Source organism: Cucurbitaria berberidis, assembly GCF_010015615.1.
Source record: "Cucurbitaria berberidis CBS 394.84 unplaced genomic scaffold K460scaffold_3, whole genome shotgun sequence".
Classification (NCBI taxonomy): domain Eukaryota; kingdom Fungi; phylum Ascomycota; class Dothideomycetes; order Pleosporales; family Cucurbitariaceae; genus Cucurbitaria; species Cucurbitaria berberidis.
In genome coordinates this window covers 4,406,151-4,425,114 of record NW_024468937.1, presented here as the reverse complement: position 1 = coordinate 4,425,114, position 18,964 = coordinate 4,406,151, and the positions used below count along the sequence as shown (strand labels likewise).

Genomic DNA, 18,964 nt, shown 5'->3' with positions numbered 1-18,964 from the left:
GTCAGTTCCCTGGACCAGGGCGCATCGACTGACAGTCTCTCCCTATGCAGCCACTGCCGAGCCTTCTAAGCCGGTGTAGCGCTCTTCTCCCTGTCTTTCCCCCGGGATAGCAGTCCTCTCCTGCTGCCCTTTTCCGGCCTTGGACTCACGCTGCCCACGGCGCTCGTCGCATCCGCAGCTTGGAAACTAGTCCGGACAACGACCATGCCTTTGCCCACGCCAACGTTCTTCTCGCTGCCACTGCCTTGGTCATCGACCGTGAACTGCGCGTCACCCAGTTCTTCGTCGCGCCCAAAAGCTTTATGGTCCCTGACGGTGATTTTGAAGAACGAGTCGGCGGTGCAGGGAACCTTGAAAGATTCGTCTTCAAAGGCTACGCTCCCTGAAGTGGTCTTGATGTGGTCTGTTTTGTGGACTTCCTTCTTGCCCAATTGGACATGGACGCGCAGGTTGGTATTGGGTGGGAAGCCATCTGCACTCACGACGGAGATGTTTGCCGTGCCTTGTTCGCCGCCGCCTGCGCCTGGAGCGCCTTCGCCACCAAAGCGGCTATGGAAGCTCTGCGCACCCCAGCTGCGATGTCTGTTATGGTTTGATGGGCTATCCTTGGACGGGCTTTCTTTGCCGCCCGTACTATCGCCTTCTACAGAGACGATTGGAACGTCAGCAGACGCGCGAGGTGACGAGTCAGGGCGCTCAAAGTCCTCGTCCCCGTTTGCGCCGCGAGACTTTCTGCGCTTGAAACCGCGGCCAAGGAAGGTGCCGGCACGTACTACGCCACCGCCAACGAAAGCAGCGCCCTTGCCGACACCTTTAACAGGCGCGCCGATGACTTTGCCGGGGACAGCAAAGGTTCCAGAGAAGGTAGATGAGCCTTGTCGAGAACGCACCACATAGTCTGGCTTGAACAACATCCGGAGGCGGATCACGCCCGACTTGCCATCCAGGGTGAGTGTAACTTCTTGTTGCTGGAACGGCTCCAAGATCTCCAAGTTGATGGTCGACTTGCCCAGGAAATCTGCTTTGTCGCCAAAGTCCCAGTCGTAGACGTTGACCAGGAAGTCGGCTGCGGTACGGCTTCGCACGGGCACCTCGAAGTACTCGTTCCACGCCGGGTGAAGTGTCTTCTTTTGCGTCTTCGTCTTATAGACATCTTTTCCGTTCAGGAGGAACTTGCAGTAAGGATCCGAGTAGCCGTTACGATCGGCGGCTGGCAAATCGGCGGCATCCAGAACATCAACGCGCAGGGTGCCCTGGTTGTTGAAGGATTCGCTTGGATCGAGGCGCATATAGACGGGAAGGTATTTGAGACTGACGGTAATCTTGTTCTCGCGACCGTGCTTGTCCTTCAAGATGAGCTGAGTGGGGGTGTACTAGAAATGGTTAGCTAAGCTCGATGCGAAGCAAGATTTGAAATTGACTCACCAAGCAGCTCCGTAGCGTATCGATGGTGTTTCCTGTAAGCTTAGCAATGACATGGTCTTCGTCACCGTCGCCATCTTTGTCAATATGTTCAATGATGCGAAGGGTGATCTTGGAAAAGTCCAGCTCGCGAATCATCGCATCGCCCACTGCATCACTATTAGCACGGTACCATAGACGACTTCTTCATCCATACCTTCGTTGAAGGTCATGTTCTTGCTCTTGATCTTGGCACTGGAGTAGCTAGCATACGCCATGTCATCCATAAGGACATCGACGTAGCCGCCTGTTCCCGCAAACTCGCCGTCAATGAGCTTGAAGACTAGGAGACCAGATTCTGCTTCGCGTTAGCTCCTGCTCTCGAAAGGGGATAAGAATACGGAGTAATAAAGCTGTTAGGTCGGGGCCAACCAACTCAACCAGCCATAGAACCTCGTATCTTCGAAGTTGCGGTGCAGCTTACCATACTGCTGTAGGTCATCAGCAGTCAGTTTCAGTTTCTCGATCTTCTTAGTCTCCGGTATGTGTTCGTCTTGGTGCATTTCATTCTTCTCGAGTTGTTTGGCCAGGTCAGCCTCACTGGACTTTATCGAGGAGAAGGTGCCTGCAGTTTCGGAGCGAGTAATGGCCGAGGTGCCAGAAAGGGCTCTCTGATGTAGTGATCCCGCCTTGGATCCTGCAGTCGTCGTGGAAGCCGGACGCGCAACACCATTTGGCGTGCTAACAGTCTCTTCCTTCTTCTCTTCCTCGTCCTCTTCAGGATCCCATACTGGATAGGTGGGGTAGAACGAGCACGTGTAGTTCAGGTTACCCTTCGATTGTGAGTGTCCGGCCATTCTGAGGGCCCCCGAAGAGGGCTGTTTCTGCTCATTTATAAGGTAATCGCCAGCCTCGTTCTGCTTGATGTAGTCGCCGGCCAAAAGCTCGACATGGCCAAGAGAACGATCTTTGCCGAGATTCTCTTCATCCATGACCTCAAGCGTCAGCTTCTCACGCACCGTGTGTACGGGCACGTAGACAACTTCATCCCAATCTGGATTCAGATTGTTTTTGAAAGTCACGGTCCGGCCCTTTTCAAGACCGGAGAGCAGGACGCGGACATAGGGATCCGACTTGCCCAGCTTCTCCACGTTTCGCAGATCACGGGCGCTCTGGAAGTGCAGCCTCATGACACCGATCGGTGTGAGGTAACCGCCAGATGATAGTGCACCCTTGAGAGCCACAGGCTTCCAATCGAGCTTCATCTTTACGCGACCAGTCTGAGCTCCAGCGAGGTTGAACCATTCGTGACCCTTGCCCATGAGGTCCAACATGTCATCAATGGTAATTTGATATGTTCCCAGGATGGGGTCTGCCGCAAGGTCGCGGTCATCCTTGATGACGATTCCGAGTTTGGCCTTTTTGCGGTCGGTGATGAGCAACTCCTTGGACGCATCCGGCCAGATGGGCTGGTTGGTCCGCTTCATGGTCCTCGACGTGTGGATTTCTCGCCCGTTGAGGAGCAGGATGGCATAGGGGCTGAGCTGCCCGATGATGCTCTTGCTACCATCCATGTCCTTGGCCTGCTCCACTGTGAATTTGCAGATACCGGTACTTGACTCTGGTGGAGGTTCTTTAGTGCCGTCCTCCAGGGTTGCGCCTCCCAAAACCGGGAAGAAGCGCACGTCAGCCTGAACGATGCCACGCGCTCGGCCGCCGGACATGACCTCAAGATGCAAGTTTTCGTGGTCGGCATCTTCTTCGAGTTGCTCAAGCGCAAACGTTGCGGTACCAAGCTCCTTGTCCTTGCGAATATCATTGTAGTCGAAGAGGTTGATGGTGAGCGAATCCTTCAAGGAGGTAACAATGATGTTCACAGTCTCATTCCAGCGCGGGTTAGCATTCTCATGAACCGTCTTGGTGCGTGCGAGCATAGCGCGGTTGTTGATGGATACAGTTGCGTACGGGTCAGGCGTTCCAGAAAACTTGTCGGGATTCTTCAGCCCCTGCGCACCGTGGAAGTGGACCTGCAAGACGCCGATGGCCTGGTCCACGGGGTTGCCTGCAAGCATCTTTGCGATTTCGATGGGAAAGACGTTGGGATCATACATCATCGGGCCGAGATTGGCGTGTATCTGCTCCATGATGAAAGTCTCCAAGCCGGGGATGAAGTTGATGTCGAAGCCAAACGTCTCGCCGCCAAGCGGCTTGCAGACATAGTCAATGGTCGGCCGCTCCAAAAAGCTCATCTCGACCTTCTCAATATGCGGGAAGGGCAGTTGCAGCTTGAACTTGAGGCGCATCAGACCGGAGAAGGCCATGTCCTCGACGATGACATCTAGACCCTTGCTGACAAGGCCCTTGCCGATGCGGATCTCGAGCACCACTTTGGGGTTAATTTTGTTCTTGATCTGCCTCGATGTAAGATCGGCCGTGTCATTGGGCGTAAAGCTAAACTTCCAGTCCATGAGGACGATATCGTCTTGGGTCTTGGGGTATGTCTTGACGTGCTCCAAGCGCGGAGGCTTCGTGCCGAGGACAAACGTCTTCATCTTCAAACTGTCGAGGAATGCAGGCGTAGACGTGGACAGCACCTGGTCGACGGAGCCCACAATGGTGTCACACAGCACCGGGGCGTAGATGGGCCAGAATTTGACGAGGAAGCTGTTGATCCACTCTAGGCTCTCCGTGTCCGTCTCCAGCTTGTTCTTGGCCATCTCGCGGTTGAGGTCGTCACGGGCGTTGCGGCGGACGCGGCGAATCGAGGTGCGGTAGTAGGTGCCGCAGACAGCCATGAAGAGCATGATCCATCCCAGCCCACCGCCCAGGATGCCCACGACCCACGAGGTCAGGCAGGCGAAGATGATGATGCCCGTGTTGTGGTACCAGTCGCCGAAGAATTTGTCCTCTATCCTGCTCTCGAGCCACGTCTGGTGGTCGGCGAGGGTGCCCTCGTCTTGGTCGGGGTCTTCGGAGCCGGGCATGCCAAATCGCGGCGCCCAACCCACGCGTTCCCATCGAGCGTCGTCGTCTTGACCGGGCGCATGGCCGTTTGCCTTTATCGAATCTGGGTCTGTGGGGGAATCTACGGCGCCCGCCTTGGAGGGTGGGGGGAGGTCGTACTTGGTCGCTGCGCTATTGTCGTCTGCATCCGAGACCAGGGCCGTAGCATTCTTGTTCCGCTCGTGGTGGAAGCCAACGGGCACACGCGCTCTTGCCTGTGCCCGCTTCTCTGCTGGACTGGCGTCGGGGTCGAACTGGAAGGCCGCGCTGCCGCCGGCCCGGGCTTGCTCGACGACCGACTTCTCAGCCTGTTGGGCGGTGACGGAAGAATTGGGGTCTTTGGCGGCTTCAAGCGCGCCTTGCTGCTTGAGCTCTGATTCACGCGACTCGGTCGCCATGTTGGCGTGGTGGAGCTGAGGCGCGGCCCGTCCAAGCTATGTATCGGGCACGAAGCACGGCGTGCAATTGGGGGGATAGCAGTCGAGGATGTAGGAAATGGTAGTAGAGAAGTAGAGAAAGAAGAATGCTACTAGAGAGAGAGCTAGCTGAGGGGAAGAGGGCGGCTCGGTGTTGTTGATGTCGGGCTTTCCACAAACCTGCTCTCATTAGCCTCCAGGCTTATTGGACCGAGGGTTGGTTGGTTACCGCTAACTAACCTCACCAATTGCGATTCACTGTAGGGCACAGGCACGATGCAAGAACAAACGAAAGCTAAAAGGATAGTCGGGGTTGGAGGGACGAGATGGAACTGCTCAGCTGTGAAGCTCGACTGCTGAGCCACGGGCAATCAGGCCGCTCCATCAGGGAGCTTGGGACGGGCGATGACGACGATCCGGCGGCATCCTCGTCGCACGAGTGGAGCAGAATGCACGGCCACAGGCTATTATGTCCTGCTTGCAGATGGGCAATACTATGGGGCATGGGAGATTGGGCCCAAATGGGAAGATAGCAAGATGAATGGGTGTCGATAGTCCGACTCTAGTGTACCTCTCGTCTTCACCATAGAGACGTAGCTGTATAGTCGTAGTGAGGCGCTGCTGAAACCCCTGAGCCACATCATCTCGCCCGCGCCACAAACCTTCCAGGCCCATACCACAATAGGTACGTACCACCCATGTATACCACCACCCATATTGTCGCAGACCCTGAATACTGAACTGCTGAACTGAACTGAACAAACACAGTAGAGTCCCACATTCAAAACCCCTTCAAGAACTGCACAAGCTGCCCCCTCACACTGCGCACTCTCATCAGTATGGAGCATTCATAGTCGGATATCTTCGCCCGCTGACGCCGTCCTGCACGCCCGACACATACCTGTGTGCCCCCCTACGGTCCCGGTCTCTATCTCTCTCCCGATCTCTCGACCTGCTATCGTCTCTCGACCTGTCCCTCTCGCGGCTGCCGATTCGCTCATCCCATTCGTCTTTAACGCGGTCGTGGCTTCGCGTTCGAGCATTGTCACGCTCGCGCTCACGTGGGTACGCAGCGTCCTCTGTGGATCGCCGGCGGCGCGCTCGACTACTGCCTCCCACATCATGCGAAACTGCACGGCCTTCGCGGTCTCGGTCGCTGCGTCGTCGCTCGCGCTCACGGCCGTCATCTCGAGTATAAGGGGCTTCGCCTTCTCTTGAAGGGCCGACGGGCACAGAAGGAGACCCCCATTTCACATTCTGTGGAACAGGGCGGTAGCTTGGTCTTGGTGGCATGCTAGGCCTGCGGTCGTAGTAGTTTCGCGCTTCGAGTTGCGCAACATGGGTTGCAAACATGGGCGATTGAGTGGGCCCATAGACTGGCAGAGGAGAAGTAGCTTTGGAGCCCCTGCCCTCTGCTCTGATGTTGGCATCAGGCTGGTGCGAGTAGCGCCGCGGTCCCTCATAGTAGGCGGGGAAGTACTCGAGGGGCGAGGTGGGTGTTTCGTGGGATCTGCGATGTCGCAGTGGAGGCGTATGCCGTCGTGAAGGTGGACGATCCGAATCCGAGTCCGAGTCGGTCGTGGATAGGGAGTCATCTCGTCGCTGCGGGTGAGGGCGCTTGTGCGAAGGATAGCGAAGCGCCTGGGGAGGAGCAGCGGCAATGGGGGTAGCATCTTCGTCGTCTGAAAGGCTGTCGTTTTCGTAGCGTCCTGGCATGTTCTTTTTCCTGCTGCCGAAAGGGTTCAGCATATGCCTAACTCTCGAAGCGACAGCCCTCCCATGGTCTTCCACAGGGCGCGCCGCTTGCTTCGAAACGTGCCGCATGAAGCTCGGCCGTGGCCTACTTCTGCGATACATGGGGTCCTCAAAGTACCTGAACGCGCCATGTTTCTCGTCCGCAGACGTGCCCTCCCCAGACATATCCGTGGAGATGCGCGGTCTAGGCTCGTCGGCTACACGTGCGCCATTCGCCTCTTCCTCTGCCTCCCGCCTAAGTCTGGCAGCGACGCCCTGATACCATGTTTCCATGGCATCGTCGGGCCTCTCTGGAAAGCATTCCTTGGGCAGGATCTTGGGAAATGCATTGCCTGTCTCTGGATCGATGACGTCGTCCTTTTCTACCGCCTTTTGGAGAAACGGCACATGCTCTTCTGGCCCAAGCAGCAACTGTATCGTCTGCCATGTCACAAATCCTTGCTTCTTCAGTGCGGGTATAGTAGGACTCCCGTACCCGTCGTCACTTGGCGCGGGCTGTAGACTGTGAAATGCGCCGAGCGAGCGGTAAATAAAGGCAATGGACGAGGGAGGCGTGTCTGTGAAGAGAAGATTGTAGTCCCCGCCGACATGGCGGTACCAAGCTGCCAGCTGCGAAGGCGTAAGGTCGGGCGAGTCGCTTGGGTCGAACTTCTTGCTCTGTAGTCGCATGCATCAGCTCGCCAGTTCAACGCACTGCGTCTGGCCTCTCTCTCTCTACGACTCACAATAACCTCTGCAATGCCCTTGAGGAGGCGGTCCAGCAATGGCGTTCCGCACTTGTCCTTCTTGAACAGATAGCCCCAGTAATCGTAAGCTTCCCTATGTGCAGCGTCCGCATGCGCTAGATTCGCTGCATGCTCTTCGTGCGCCTCTCTGTTTTCTTTGGGCTCCAAGGTCATTTTGCCAAAAAGATGCGACAATGGTCGGCAACGCTGCGCTCACAGAGACGGGCATTCAGCTCAGTGTGCGGACGTGATGCTTGTGGAAGATGCGGTGAAGCCCCAAACTGCCCCGCGGGAGTGCCTGTGCAACACAAATGGCCGGGAGTGGAACGGAGGGAGTTGCTGCTTATACCGCTGCAGAGTCATGTCTTCTCGCCCTATCAGCAAGTGTCATGGCTATGCGCCAGGCAGCTGACTGGCCTGCTGCGCCTCCGTTGAACCTGATGTGTTCGCGGTTGAGTGGCTGGTGCCAGCGGTGACATGCGACATCACGGTTCCCCAGCCGCACTGGGGGGTTATGGTGGGCCGCAAAGCGGAGCAACGAACCGTAAGGCAGCAATCAGGCAACTGTTTGGTACCTGACTCAAAATGAGGAACATGTCGAATAGTCTACTAGACTCCACTTTTACGAACAAGATGGAGAACAGGTTGAGAAAGATGCATATTTATCTACTCCTACTACTCTTACTACTACTACGCGCAAGACATCGGGATACGCGCACCTTTACGTTCCCAACCATCTTGCCCAGCTCACTCAAATGCATGCATGTCGGTCATCAATCAGTACTCGCATAAATAAGACTTGTATCCCGTAAATCTACTAGAAATCGCAGGCAAGACGCCATTTATCCATTTAGTGCTCAAGCAGCCTCAGCGAACCCTGCACAACGACATTCTCGAGAATCGAGCCGGGGGGAACGTCGATGGTGGAGCCTTCTGTCGCAACGATGATGACAGTGCCCTTGAGCGTCACGCCGCGGCCGAGGTTGACGGGACCCGTAATGGTCAAATGGTCAAGCTCAACAATCTTGGGAATCGACGGGATGCGGGATTGGAAGCTCGACACCTTCTTGAAGTCGCTGCCAAGCTTGATCAAAGGCGCGGGGCCGAAGCGGTTGGGGTCGATGACCAGCTGACCGTGCTGGAGCGTGTACAGATCCGACTTGACCAGCATGAGATCAGAGCACGTCTTGACCGGCAAGAAGCGTCGGCGGGGGACGTTGACACCGTGTGCGTTCTTGAAGTGCTTGATGGCAGCACCGACAGCCGTCTCAAGCTGGAGCACGGAAATATCCGCCTCACCCTTCTTGTCGGCAGGAATCGACTTGCCGTTGGGGATAATCTCCATGGCAAGCTCGTTGGCCTCCACAACGCGCTTGATGGCCGCCAGGTTCATCCAGATGTTGTTGGTGTTGAAGTACTTGAATTTCTTGATCGACTTGAATTCGTTGACGTGCTCCTTGGGAACCTGGGCGATTTCGAGCAGACGGACTGAGCCCTCGTAATCGATAATGGTGCCACCCTTGACGTCAGCCTTGGTCTTGTCCGTCAACTCCATGATGTATTCGGCCTTGGAGTCGACCATGTGCTGCAAGATGCGCAGGTCGACAACGGCTCCCAAGTTGTCGGCGTTGGAGAGGAAGATGTACTCAATGCCGCGCTCGAGGAGCTTGTCGAGCATGCCAGTGTTGTACAGAGACTCGAAAACGTCACCGTGGCCAGGAGGGTACCAGTTGGCAATGTCTGACTCGTTCTCCTTGGGCGCGGGTAGTAGCGAGTCCTTGAGAATACGTGGGTACCTCGACTGGTTGAAGGTGAGGATGTCGATGTTATGGCCCTCGTACTTCTTGATGATGCTGGCAGTGTCCGTGTCGGTGTTGAACGAGTTCATCAGGACAAACGGCACGTTGACGTCGTACGTCCTGTTGAGGTACTCAATCTGGCGCACTGACAGGTCCAAGAAGGACATGCCATCACGGACCTCAATGACCGACTTGGGGCCAACGCAACCCATGGAGGTACCGAGACCACCATTGAGCTTTACGACGGCCAATTTGTTCAGGTATTCGACTGCCTCGGAGTTGGACAGGTCGTCGTAGTTGACGACTTGCTCCTTCTTGGGGGGCGCGATGCGGTTCCAGTCGATGGAGGTGCCCTTGGCCTTGTCGTTGAGGTAGCGTCGGAAGAGGGCGAAGAAGTTGTCCATCTCCGTCTCAAAATACTACATTTGGTCAGATACAACTCATGGCTGCCGGGATCGGCTCATTTTGAGGCAAGGGTAGGGGAATTGTTGCTCACCTTCTTCTCAGCGGGGTCTGTGACCGTGTCCGCGAGCTTGTTGAGGGCATTTCGCATTTGCGAGGCCGCAACATTGGTGGATGTGTTTTCAAAAGCCTGAGGAGTCTCCATGTTAGCTGTATTTTCCTTGGGCCGTCTTTATCAGACGACAGCGTGTGGGGTGACATTGATTCTGTTGGAGGGCTCCATTGTACGGTAGCGGCAGAAGCGACCCGAGTTATGTAGGTGGATCGCCAGGTGGCATGACCTCGAGGACCAGACTGCTCAAAGGGAATGAGAGGTGATTCCACCAAGCAGTCCAGTCTCGAGGGCCGTTGTGTGAGGAGTTGCGAGGGCTGCTTGCGATGGCTGCCAGCGCTCCTTCCCCGCACATGGGTGCTTCGCCAGTTGACAATGATGCCGGAATCGAGGAGGGCGAGGAAAGACCAAGTTCAAGTTGGCTGTCGAATGTGCAGTTTGCCGAGGAGGGAATTGTACTGTAGGCTGGAAGTTGTAGGAAGGACATGTCAACTTACCACATGGGACTGCGACTTGCCGTGATGGCGCTGCGAGAAGCCACCCTCATCACCGCCAGCTGCGGCAGAGGGCTTCAGGTGGGAAGGAATCGCGCGAGATGCCATTGTGTCTGTGTATGTGGAGGAAAAGTGGAAAGTAGAGGTGGAGGGGAGCAGATCAGGGTCGAGAAGCGGTCTGCTTTATCGACGTCTGTGCTGGCTGGCGGCGGTAAACGTGGGGCAGTAGGGTGAAAGCGCACGCCAACGGGAGTGAAAAGGAATCCGGTGAAACTCGGTGTGACGACTGCGAGGCATGACACAGGACTTATATATATACGTGCTTGGTATTGGTATGGCTAGCACAGTGCCGCTCACCTGCAAGAACCAAATGGGAAGCCTCAACTGCAGCAATCGAAACATGGTAATGGCAGATGGGCCACGCCGATCCACGCCCGATTCTTTCCTACGTAGCCTGCCATGTACGAGAAAGCTGCGTTGAAGAGCCATCCATGAGACACCCGGAAATGGGCTCTGCGGCAGTTCAACGCAGCCCTCGGCTTAGCACACAACTCAGAACCTCACGATATGCACAACTGTTGGGAAGAATGGGGAAACAATTTTCATGTGGGAGCTATGACCAGGAATTTCTCTCGAGCGCCCCTCGTTCTGGCCGCCGCACTAAACATGTAGCATGACATAGCGTGCTCAACCACATGCCCGCCATTCGCCCAACCACTACTACCCCAGGCCAAAAGCTGGAGTGTGGCAAGCGTGCCACTCGACGCTGAACTGCATGTGGAGAGCAGAGAAAATAAATCGGAGTCGATGCCGCAGCTGAACCCTGAAGATGGCGGCCTGTTTGTCGGGGGAATGCGGTTGCGAGGTGTGGCGTTCATTGCCTCCCACGCCCGCGGGCATGTCGCTTGGACCACGTGGGGTCGCATAATACATAATACACATCCACCATGAAGATTCTATGCTTGCCAACTCAGAACTCAGGGAAAGGCTGATCCTGATGATCAGTCCTGGCTCGACCGTACTGGGCGCGTTATCTCGACGGCAGGTGCATCGGCGAAAGGCACCGCCAGCGGCTTTTCGATTCTGAGCCTGATCCATGCATCTTGGTCCTCCTCTCTTGTGAAGAACTTCTGCTTGAGCTCTTCTATGAGCCATGCTAGCAGGCTCTCGATTGTCTGATACGAAGACTCGGAGATGAGCTGCGTCGTGTTAGTACAATCTGACTGTGCAGGTACCGACACTTACGTTGAACAAGAGGGCCTCCAATGCTGCATAGTCATCGGCTCGAGCGTCGGATACTTTATCAACCCAAACATTGAGAACCACCGGCTGCTTTTGTAGCCTTTCGTTAGAATTGACGCCGATTATGCACGGGATGCGGACGTTGCGCAGATATAGCACATTTGAGCGCACGTTTGAATCACCAATCGTCGAGGTGATGTGGCCAGCCCCGTCTCCAAACATGCTCCCTTTCAAGTAGCAGACATTCGTTTCGATGGCATATATGGCTGTCGAGCCCGTCACGCCTCGCACGCACTGCAATACCGTGTCCGAGAGCGCAGCAGTGGACAGCCAGGCCAGCTTGTCGTCTTGAAAGTGTGCTTGGATGGCCTTGCTAAGCGTTCCATAGTGCACGGTGCTATCGTCGACTGAGTCTGTCGAGGATGCGGATGTGAATTGCTTGCCCAAAATCAACGTGACACTGACCAACGCTCGTTGCTTCTTCGGACGGCCCCATACGTCCTTGCCAGCGTTGACGACGACTTCCAGATTCTGAACGAGGATCTTGTCGTGGTGTATACTTTGAGCAACTTGGGCATCCCATTGGGATTGCCGAACAAGCTTGGCCATGGTGGGGGTGCAGTTCGCTGAATACTTGGACGCTTTAAGAACACGAATAGTCTGCTGGCTTGGTTTGTAGGGCAGCAAATAATAGGAAATCACACCGGGTTGTGAAGGGGCCGAAGGACTGTGTACTTGATTAGCCAAACACAAAGGCCACTGACCACGAGATGAAGGCTTCGTCCCTCGTATAGCCCAGAAGGTTCGTCGTGGTAGCCCAAAGGGGAAGTGGGATGACGCCCTTGCCCTTCCCTCTACGGGAGGCCCGTGCGGACACCGAAGCATCTGGAAGCTTGCGCTCTCCATGTATTTCTGCAACCCACCATCTGCTTCTGCCTTCGTGACCACGAGAACCGCAGCCGAACTTCCAATACCCTACGAATCCTCCCCACCGCTCCCATCATGGCTGATGCACTAAAAGCGGAAGGCAACAAGCTCTTCGCGGAGAAGAAGTTCGCGGAATCCATGTAAGTCCCCCGCATATCTCGCCCGACCAAATAATTTTCTTACCCACGTACAGCGAAAAGTTCTCACAAGCTATCGAGCTCGACCCCTCGAATCACGTCCTTTACTCGAACCGATCTGGTGCATATGCCTCGTTGAAGGACTGGCAAAAGGCGCTGGACGATGCGACCAAGACCACGGAGATCAAGCCGGACTGGGCAAAAGGCTGGGGTCGTAAGGGAACGGCGCTTCACGGCGAAGGCGACCTAGGTAGGACATGGTACACATGAAGGAAACGTTCCGGCTAACAGTAAGCAGTGGGGGCAACAGACGCTTTCGAAGCAGCCCTCAAGCTCGACCCGAACAACGCCCAGGCAAAGTCAGGCCTCGATGCCGTCAAGCGCGCCATAGAAGCCGAAGCCATGGGCGATAACCCGAACGATCCCTCAGGAGGCCTCAATGGCATGTTCAGCGACCCAAACATGATCCAGAAGATTGCCGCCAACCCGAAGACGGCCGGCCTCCTCAGAGACGCAGATTTCATGAGCAAGCTGGAGCAGCTGAAGACCAACCCCAATCTGATCGGCGATTATATGCAGGATCCCCGATTTCTATCGGTCATGGGTGTGCTCCTGGGCATTGACATGCAGTTTGCTGGGTCAGGTGGGTCAGGTAGTAGACCTTCCCGGGAAGAGGAGATGAACGACGGAATACAACCAGGGCAGCCAGGCGAGCGACCAGACGGGCGACCATTATACGCGCGGCCAGGACCAGACAAGTTATATGACGAACCTGCACCTGAGCCGGTAGAAGAGACAGAGGAGGACAAGGCTGCGAAGGAAGCGAAAGCCAAGGCCGATGAGCTAAAGAAGAAGGGCACGGAGCTCTACAAGAAGCGACAATTCGACGAAGCTATTGAGAAATACAATCAAGCTTGGGAGACACACAAGGACATTGCCTACAAGACCAACCTTGGAGCAGCCAAGTTTGAGAAGGGTGATTATGAGGGGTGCATCCAGGCTTGCCAGGAGGCTGTTGAATATGGTCGCGAGATTCTTGCCGACTTCAAGATCATCGCCAAGTGAGTCTAAGCTCCAACCTCGTATCCAGACGGCGACTAACATGATGTAGGGCATTTGCTCGAATTGGCACTGCGTACGAGAAGCTAGGCGACCTCCCCAATGCCATCAACTACTACCAGAAGGCGCAGACCGAACACCGCACGCCCGAAGTCCTTGCTAAGCTCCGAGCCGCTGAGAAGGCCAAGATCACGAAGGAGAAGGAGTCCTATGTCAACCCGGAAGAAGCCGAGAAAGCTCGCGAGCTTGGGAATGCCAAATTCAAGGAGTCGGATTGGCCCGCTGCGGTCGAAGCCTACTCCGAGATGATCAAGCGCGCACCAGAAGATCCCCGAGGGTTCTCAAATCGTGCGGCCTGCTTCATCAAGCTTCTCGAGTTTCCTTCCGCGGTTCAAGACTGTGATGAAGCCATCAAGCGTGATCCTGACTTCATCCGAGCGTACCTGCGGAAAGCTCAGGCCTACTTTACCATGCGAGAATACAACAAGTGTATCAACGTGTGTGCTGAGGCTCTGGCGCATGACAAGGATGGCAAGAATGCGAGAGAGATCCAGCAGCAGGAAACGAAGGCTTTGGAGGCACAGTACTCTGCACGCGAGGGTGAAACAGAGCAACAGACCATGGAGCGTATTCAGCGAGACCCAGAGGTAAGCCTATTTGATATTCCGACATCCCTTAACCCTGCTAACTGCTCGTAAGATCACTGGCATCTTGCAGGATCCCATCATGCAGAGCATTCTGCAGCAAGCCAAGGATGATCCAGCTGCGCTACAAGAGCACCTGAAGAACCCCGGTATTCGCTCGAAGATCCAGAAGCTGGTTCACGCTGGTGTCATCCGCATGGGCCGATGAACGGGTTAACAGAAGATGAGCCTTTCTGAGTCCCTTTCCGTGAATCGCCGCGGTTGATGGTGGCCAATCTGAAGACAGCTGTATCATTAACATCCCATAACGACGGGTGACTAGCCGCATGAACGAAAACATGGAGTTTTAGGCGCATCTGCATAGCGTAGGTAGTTGATAACAAAGCCAATGATTTCTTCAGAGCCTCTGTCCACTTTACATGTCGTGTAGGTAAACAATCCAAGGGCGTCAGGCTAGACATCCATGCGATCGGTTTCCGATCTGTGGCTTGACAGGGTTAAGAGCTTCGGCCTCGCGCTAAGAGGCCCCTCGATATGTCACCGCCAAGCTCATACTCACCATGCTTCATGCTCCCATTCCTAAACATAACCATATCTAGCATCACCCCCATTTTTCTGTCTTTACCAAGGTCTTAGAGGCGCTCTTGATGTTGTGCTTTGGTAGCGGACCTTAACATGCCTCATTCAGTATCAGCAATCGCCTCACCGGCTTCTACATCATCCGAGAGCGCATCTGGGCGACGCAAATCTCGCGTTTCAGCTGAACATACGTTGACCCGAGTACGAGAGAACCAAAGGAGACATCGCGCACGACAGAGGGATCATGTCGCAACCCTCGAACAAAAACTCGCAGAAACCGAACAACTACTGACAGAGGCGAGAGCGGAAATCGCCGCGCTCAAAGCGAAGCAAGCGGCCCCAAATGCCGCCTACCATCTCAACCTGCCCAGGACGCCGGAGAGTTCTGCCTTCAGCAATGGAGACGCAATTACTATCGCGGACACAGAACCAAGCCCAAATAAGCATGCGGGGCAAACATTGATCCAACCAACTAGCGACCCACAATTGGCGTACCCAGACATATCAGATCTATCCTTCCTAGGCGTCACCATCTCCGGCTCACCTTCAATCATCACCGACATCCTTTCCCTCTCTCCCTCTACAATAACAACAACAGACTCTGCCATGCTCAGCAGTGGCCCGCCCCCTTGCTGCTCTGATACTCCCAGCTCACCACCTCCTGACGAGCCTACGGACCCGGAGTGCCCGACGTGCAAGACGCGCCCTCCGCCTGACCCGTCGGAGAGTACGACGCTGTGTGCGCAGGCGTATGTTATGATATCGCAGCAGAATTTCCGCAGTTTGGATCCGGAGACGATTCGGCTTTGGCTGGCTCAGGGCTTGAGGAGGGCGCGGCGGGAGGGCGAAGGGTGTAGAGTGGAGAATGGAGCGCTATTGAGATTGCTAGACTATATTAGCGGTATGTAAGAAGGGAGTACAATATAGCTGAGGATGGATAGGTTTTTTGTAAGGAGTATGGGCTTGGCGTCTTGTAGCGGGTTTATGACAAAGGGGCCTTTTTACGATATATTAAAGTGCTCCTGGAACTGAGAATGCTGCTTTTTTACAGTGCTCCTGGAATTGAGAATGCTAGATATTCATGGACTTTGTATCAAGTAATAATGGTACATGATTGCGTGCCTTTCTTTTCATTTCAATGTCCTTTGGAAGATTCAGTGCTACAATCGCTGATAATTTGTCCACTGCATGGCAGTTGCCACGCAGGGCTTTTCGGTGACATGTCAAGCTTACAAGTCGATTTTTTATGATTCCCATGCTGTCTCTCTCTCTCTCTCTCTCCTTTGTCATCTTTGTCTTAGGCTAGAGTTACGTTGCCCTTAAACTCTATTCCTTTATCCTTGACTAGTGCGATGTTATTAAAGTTCCTGTCCTCTGTATCCTAAGCTTCTTGCAGACTAGTCGGTTAGTAGGCGTTCGTTCCAAAAGGGCAGGTTAATGTTCGTCGTAGTATGAGGGGGTGAGTTGGAGCGGCCGGCAGTTACAAATGGGCAAGGCGTTCGGATCGCACGCATCCGCTCTTCTCCATGCCCATCTACGCCCATCTCCATCCTAGCGTGCGCTTTGGCTGCCCCTTTTGGACAGTCGCCGACATCAGAGATTTCGAGATTTCGATCAGGCATGGTGAAACTAACATGCATAACCCGTGTTGTGCCGCAGTTCGGCCGACAGAGAATGTATCAGGATCCTAGGATCGCCATGGGGGCTAGAGATGGGCTGCCACGCTACAACGGGGGCCACGGGACTCAGCCTTAGCGCATAATACGGCTTTTAAAAGGGCGAGATGAGAAGGGAACAAGAAAATCGCTCCTCAACTCCTAAAGAGGAGACGCAAGACCTGATTAACGACAACCGCAATGCGAGGCCTTGAATAAGTGCAGGTGTTGCGCATTGATGTTAGCAGATACAATATGCCAAATGGCGCAGGTTTGTAGTCTCAATCAAGTCCTCGCTGGAAGAGTGCAAGCTAGCTACTCTTACAGCTGACGCGTGAGCACTAAGTACATGGATATCGTGGGTTGTCGTCTGCAAAGCTGGCTAGCAACGCTGAGTCAGACATTATCGAGTGAGGGGCACACAGGTTTAGCTATGCAATTTGACTGCAGATCATGAATCTAAGGTTCAACTCCTTCAACCTCGGCTTGGTCGAGTCAAGCGCCCACTGCGCTCTTGCCCATTGCGGCCATTTCTGTCACCACCATCCTTGCACGAACAGACGTGCAACGCCACGTTGCCGATCTTCAACCCTGAACCTCCTTTCCGCTGCCTGACGACCCTGGCCCCAACGACAGTCTTGGTCGTTGCCTCCGCAAAAATACCCAGGATGCTTCGGTTTTCTTGCTTGCAATACTTTAGCGCATCATACTGCTAATAAGCAAACGCGGCAACTGCTGAGACGTCTGCAGAGAGCGATCGACAGGGTGAGTCTAGGGCACCATCCAAAACATACAATAGCCTGCTCAATCACGAATGGATCCACCATATCTTCTCCCGGCCTTTTTATTCTCATTCTGCCGAGACTTGCACTACACTTCTACTGATAATGGAGGATCGAAGTGGGCAGGTGTTGAGTATCGCCATCTCATTCTTTGTCTTGACTTGGGTCACCGTTGGCCTTCGGTGCTATGTGAGGTGAGACTCATCTTCCAAGTTCAATAACAGGACATGTTACTTATTCAGGTTATAGGATCTTCATGGTAAAGGGCTTCGGCATAGATGACTTCACCATGGTCGCAACGCTATGCTTCTTTACAATATACTCGGTGTGCCAGATCGCCGGCGCAGCCAACGGTACAGGCGTACGCCGCGAAAAACTCTCAGATGCAAGCGCACAAACGGCTCTCCGCTTCTGGTTCCTCTGCGAGGTCTTCTATACACTTACCACGTGTATGCTGAAAATCTCGGTTGGCTTCTTCCTTTTGCGCATCACCATCGTTCCCATCCACGTTTGGATCATCCGGATCATCATGGCCGTCTCAGCAGTCCTGGGAGTTGCATATACTTCAGTGGTCATCTTTCAGTGCAGACCCGTCTCATTTTGGTGGGATCTAAATCCGAATCATACTGGTACCTGCCTGTCATCGACATTGGTCATGAACTTTACCTTTGTCGTTTCTGGTCTCAATGCATTTGCGGATTGGACTTTTGCGCTCCTGCCTGTCCTCATCGTCAAGGACTTGCACATGAAGATGCGCATGAAGGTTATAGTAGCCTTGGTTATCGCGGTGGCAGCCATGTAAGTGAAATTCATATCCTCGTAGCAACCTCTCTAACCTCAACCATAGTGGTTCGACAGCAACCATCGTCCGCCTTCCTTACACCAAGTCACTTAACGGGTATAAAGGCGACTTCCTCTACCGGACGACCGACTTTGCCATTTGGAGCACAGTCGAAGTAGGATTGGGCATAGCAGCCGGCTCCGTTGCGACACTGCGGCCACTGATGAAACAAGCTTTTGAAATTACTCGCTCCGCCTCAGCGCTGCCGTGGAGCAAACGTTCCAACAAGTCAGGTCAGCTGCAGTCGGGGCAGGAACTTAGCGATCTTAAGCCATCCGTTCAGAAGTCCATTCAGAAATCAGTCACAATCACAACCTCGCGAGCTCGAAGGGAAAGTGCTGGGTCTGACGAGGAACAATTTTTGGCCTCAAGTATACCCTCAGAATCATGGCAGCGTCAACAGGGTCTGCCCGGCTACATCACCTCCAACGTCATAAGCGACCGCGTGGCGCCTTCTACAGCAGAGAAAGGTCGTGGGCACATTGCGGACCTGGAACGAAGAGGTAGTCCTGGTGGAGCCAGCGACATGACTATTGACAGCAAAGACACAAGAAACGCAACAAAGGGGTACGGAAGTTTTCTAGCATGAGAAATTGAATAATAGTGCTCCATAATAGACATCTCTGCCTAGCTGCCGCTTTAGGTACTAAGTCGTTCGCTGTCACAAATTAGCATGAAATGTTTGCACTCTCTTGAGTGACAACACAAGTGATAGGGAGCTCAGCTACCGAGAACTCCCCAAACGAACAGTCATTACCGGTAGTAAACCATTCCCCAGATAGTATTCCCACGCTGAGTACAGCTTGTCCCATCTCCGGTCGTCAACACGCACCGTGCCATACATATTTCTGTTACTATACTTATAAGCTTGCCTACGGGCTCCGTGCACTAAAATTCTCAAAACAATAAGTATGTTGGCAATAAGAAAGTCTATAGACATCCGCTAGCAGGCGTTAGCTCTTCCACCAGTCACTATAGTATAAAGACATCT

General features: G+C 54.2%; 7 protein-coding genes across 7 annotated transcripts; 2 read left to right on the top strand and 5 right to left on the bottom strand.

Moving 5' to 3' along the window:
- Window positions 1-65: 65 nt before the first annotated feature.
- K460DRAFT_406362 (tricalbin) lies at window positions 66-4,802 on the bottom strand (the record flags this gene model as incomplete). The annotated part of the gene is made up of 4 exons (XM_040936947.1): window positions 66-1,373; window positions 1,426-1,571; window positions 1,619-1,759; window positions 1,886-4,802. The coding sequence occupies 4 exons, from the start codon at window positions 4,800-4,802 to the stop codon at window positions 66-68; spliced, it is 4,512 nt and encodes a 1,503-aa protein (XP_040788703.1).
- A 799-nt stretch (window positions 4,803-5,601) lies between these two features.
- Window positions 5,602-7,751, bottom strand: K460DRAFT_339091 (uncharacterized protein; the record flags this gene model as incomplete). Its single annotated transcript, XM_040931071.1, has 3 exons — window positions 7,301-7,751; window positions 5,716-7,232; window positions 5,602-5,635 (listed from the first exon to the last, which is right to left on the bottom strand). Exons 1-3 carry the CDS (start codon window positions 7,472-7,474, stop codon window positions 5,602-5,604), a joined length of 1,725 nt encoding a protein of 574 aa, XP_040788702.1. The 5' UTR covers window positions 7,475-7,751.
- A 67-nt stretch (window positions 7,752-7,818) lies between these two features.
- K460DRAFT_366962 (UTP-glucose-1-phosphate uridylyltransferas-like protein) lies at window positions 7,819-10,452 on the bottom strand. The gene is made up of 3 exons (XM_040933483.1): window positions 10,111-10,452; window positions 9,596-9,691; window positions 7,819-9,518 (listed from the first exon to the last, which is right to left on the bottom strand). Exons 1-3 carry the CDS (start codon window positions 10,213-10,215, stop codon window positions 8,151-8,153), a joined length of 1,569 nt encoding a protein of 522 aa, XP_040788701.1. The 5' UTR covers window positions 10,216-10,452; the 3' UTR covers window positions 7,819-8,150.
- On the bottom strand, window positions 10,106-10,659 carry K460DRAFT_120453 (uncharacterized protein). The gene has a single exon (XM_040926620.1). The coding sequence runs from the start codon at window positions 10,594-10,596 to the stop codon at window positions 10,291-10,293; it is 306 nt and encodes a 101-aa protein (XP_040788700.1). The 5' UTR covers window positions 10,597-10,659; the 3' UTR covers window positions 10,106-10,290.
- A 37-nt stretch (window positions 10,660-10,696) lies between these two features.
- K460DRAFT_395624 (uncharacterized protein) lies at window positions 10,697-12,159 on the bottom strand. The gene is made up of 2 exons (XM_040936056.1): window positions 11,353-12,159; window positions 10,697-11,306 (listed from the first exon to the last, which is right to left on the bottom strand). The coding sequence occupies exons 1-2, from the start codon at window positions 11,956-11,958 to the stop codon at window positions 11,109-11,111; spliced, it is 804 nt and encodes a 267-aa protein (XP_040788699.1). The 5' UTR covers window positions 11,959-12,159; the 3' UTR covers window positions 10,697-11,108.
- Window positions 12,160-14,690: 2,531 nt separating this feature from the next.
- Window positions 14,691-15,817, top strand: K460DRAFT_366960 (uncharacterized protein). The gene has a single exon (XM_040933482.1). It carries the CDS (start codon window positions 14,792-14,794, stop codon window positions 15,602-15,604), a length of 813 nt encoding a protein of 270 aa, XP_040788698.1. The 5' UTR covers window positions 14,691-14,791; the 3' UTR covers window positions 15,605-15,817.
- Window positions 15,818-16,813: 996 nt separating this feature from the next.
- K460DRAFT_417275 (uncharacterized protein) lies at window positions 16,814-18,602 on the top strand. The gene is made up of 3 exons (XM_040937866.1): window positions 16,814-17,326; window positions 17,382-17,930; window positions 17,980-18,602. The coding sequence occupies exons 1-3, from the start codon at window positions 17,238-17,240 to the stop codon at window positions 18,560-18,562; spliced, it is 1,221 nt and encodes a 406-aa protein (XP_040788697.1). The 5' UTR covers window positions 16,814-17,237; the 3' UTR covers window positions 18,563-18,602.
- Window positions 18,603-18,964: the final 362 nt, after the last annotated feature.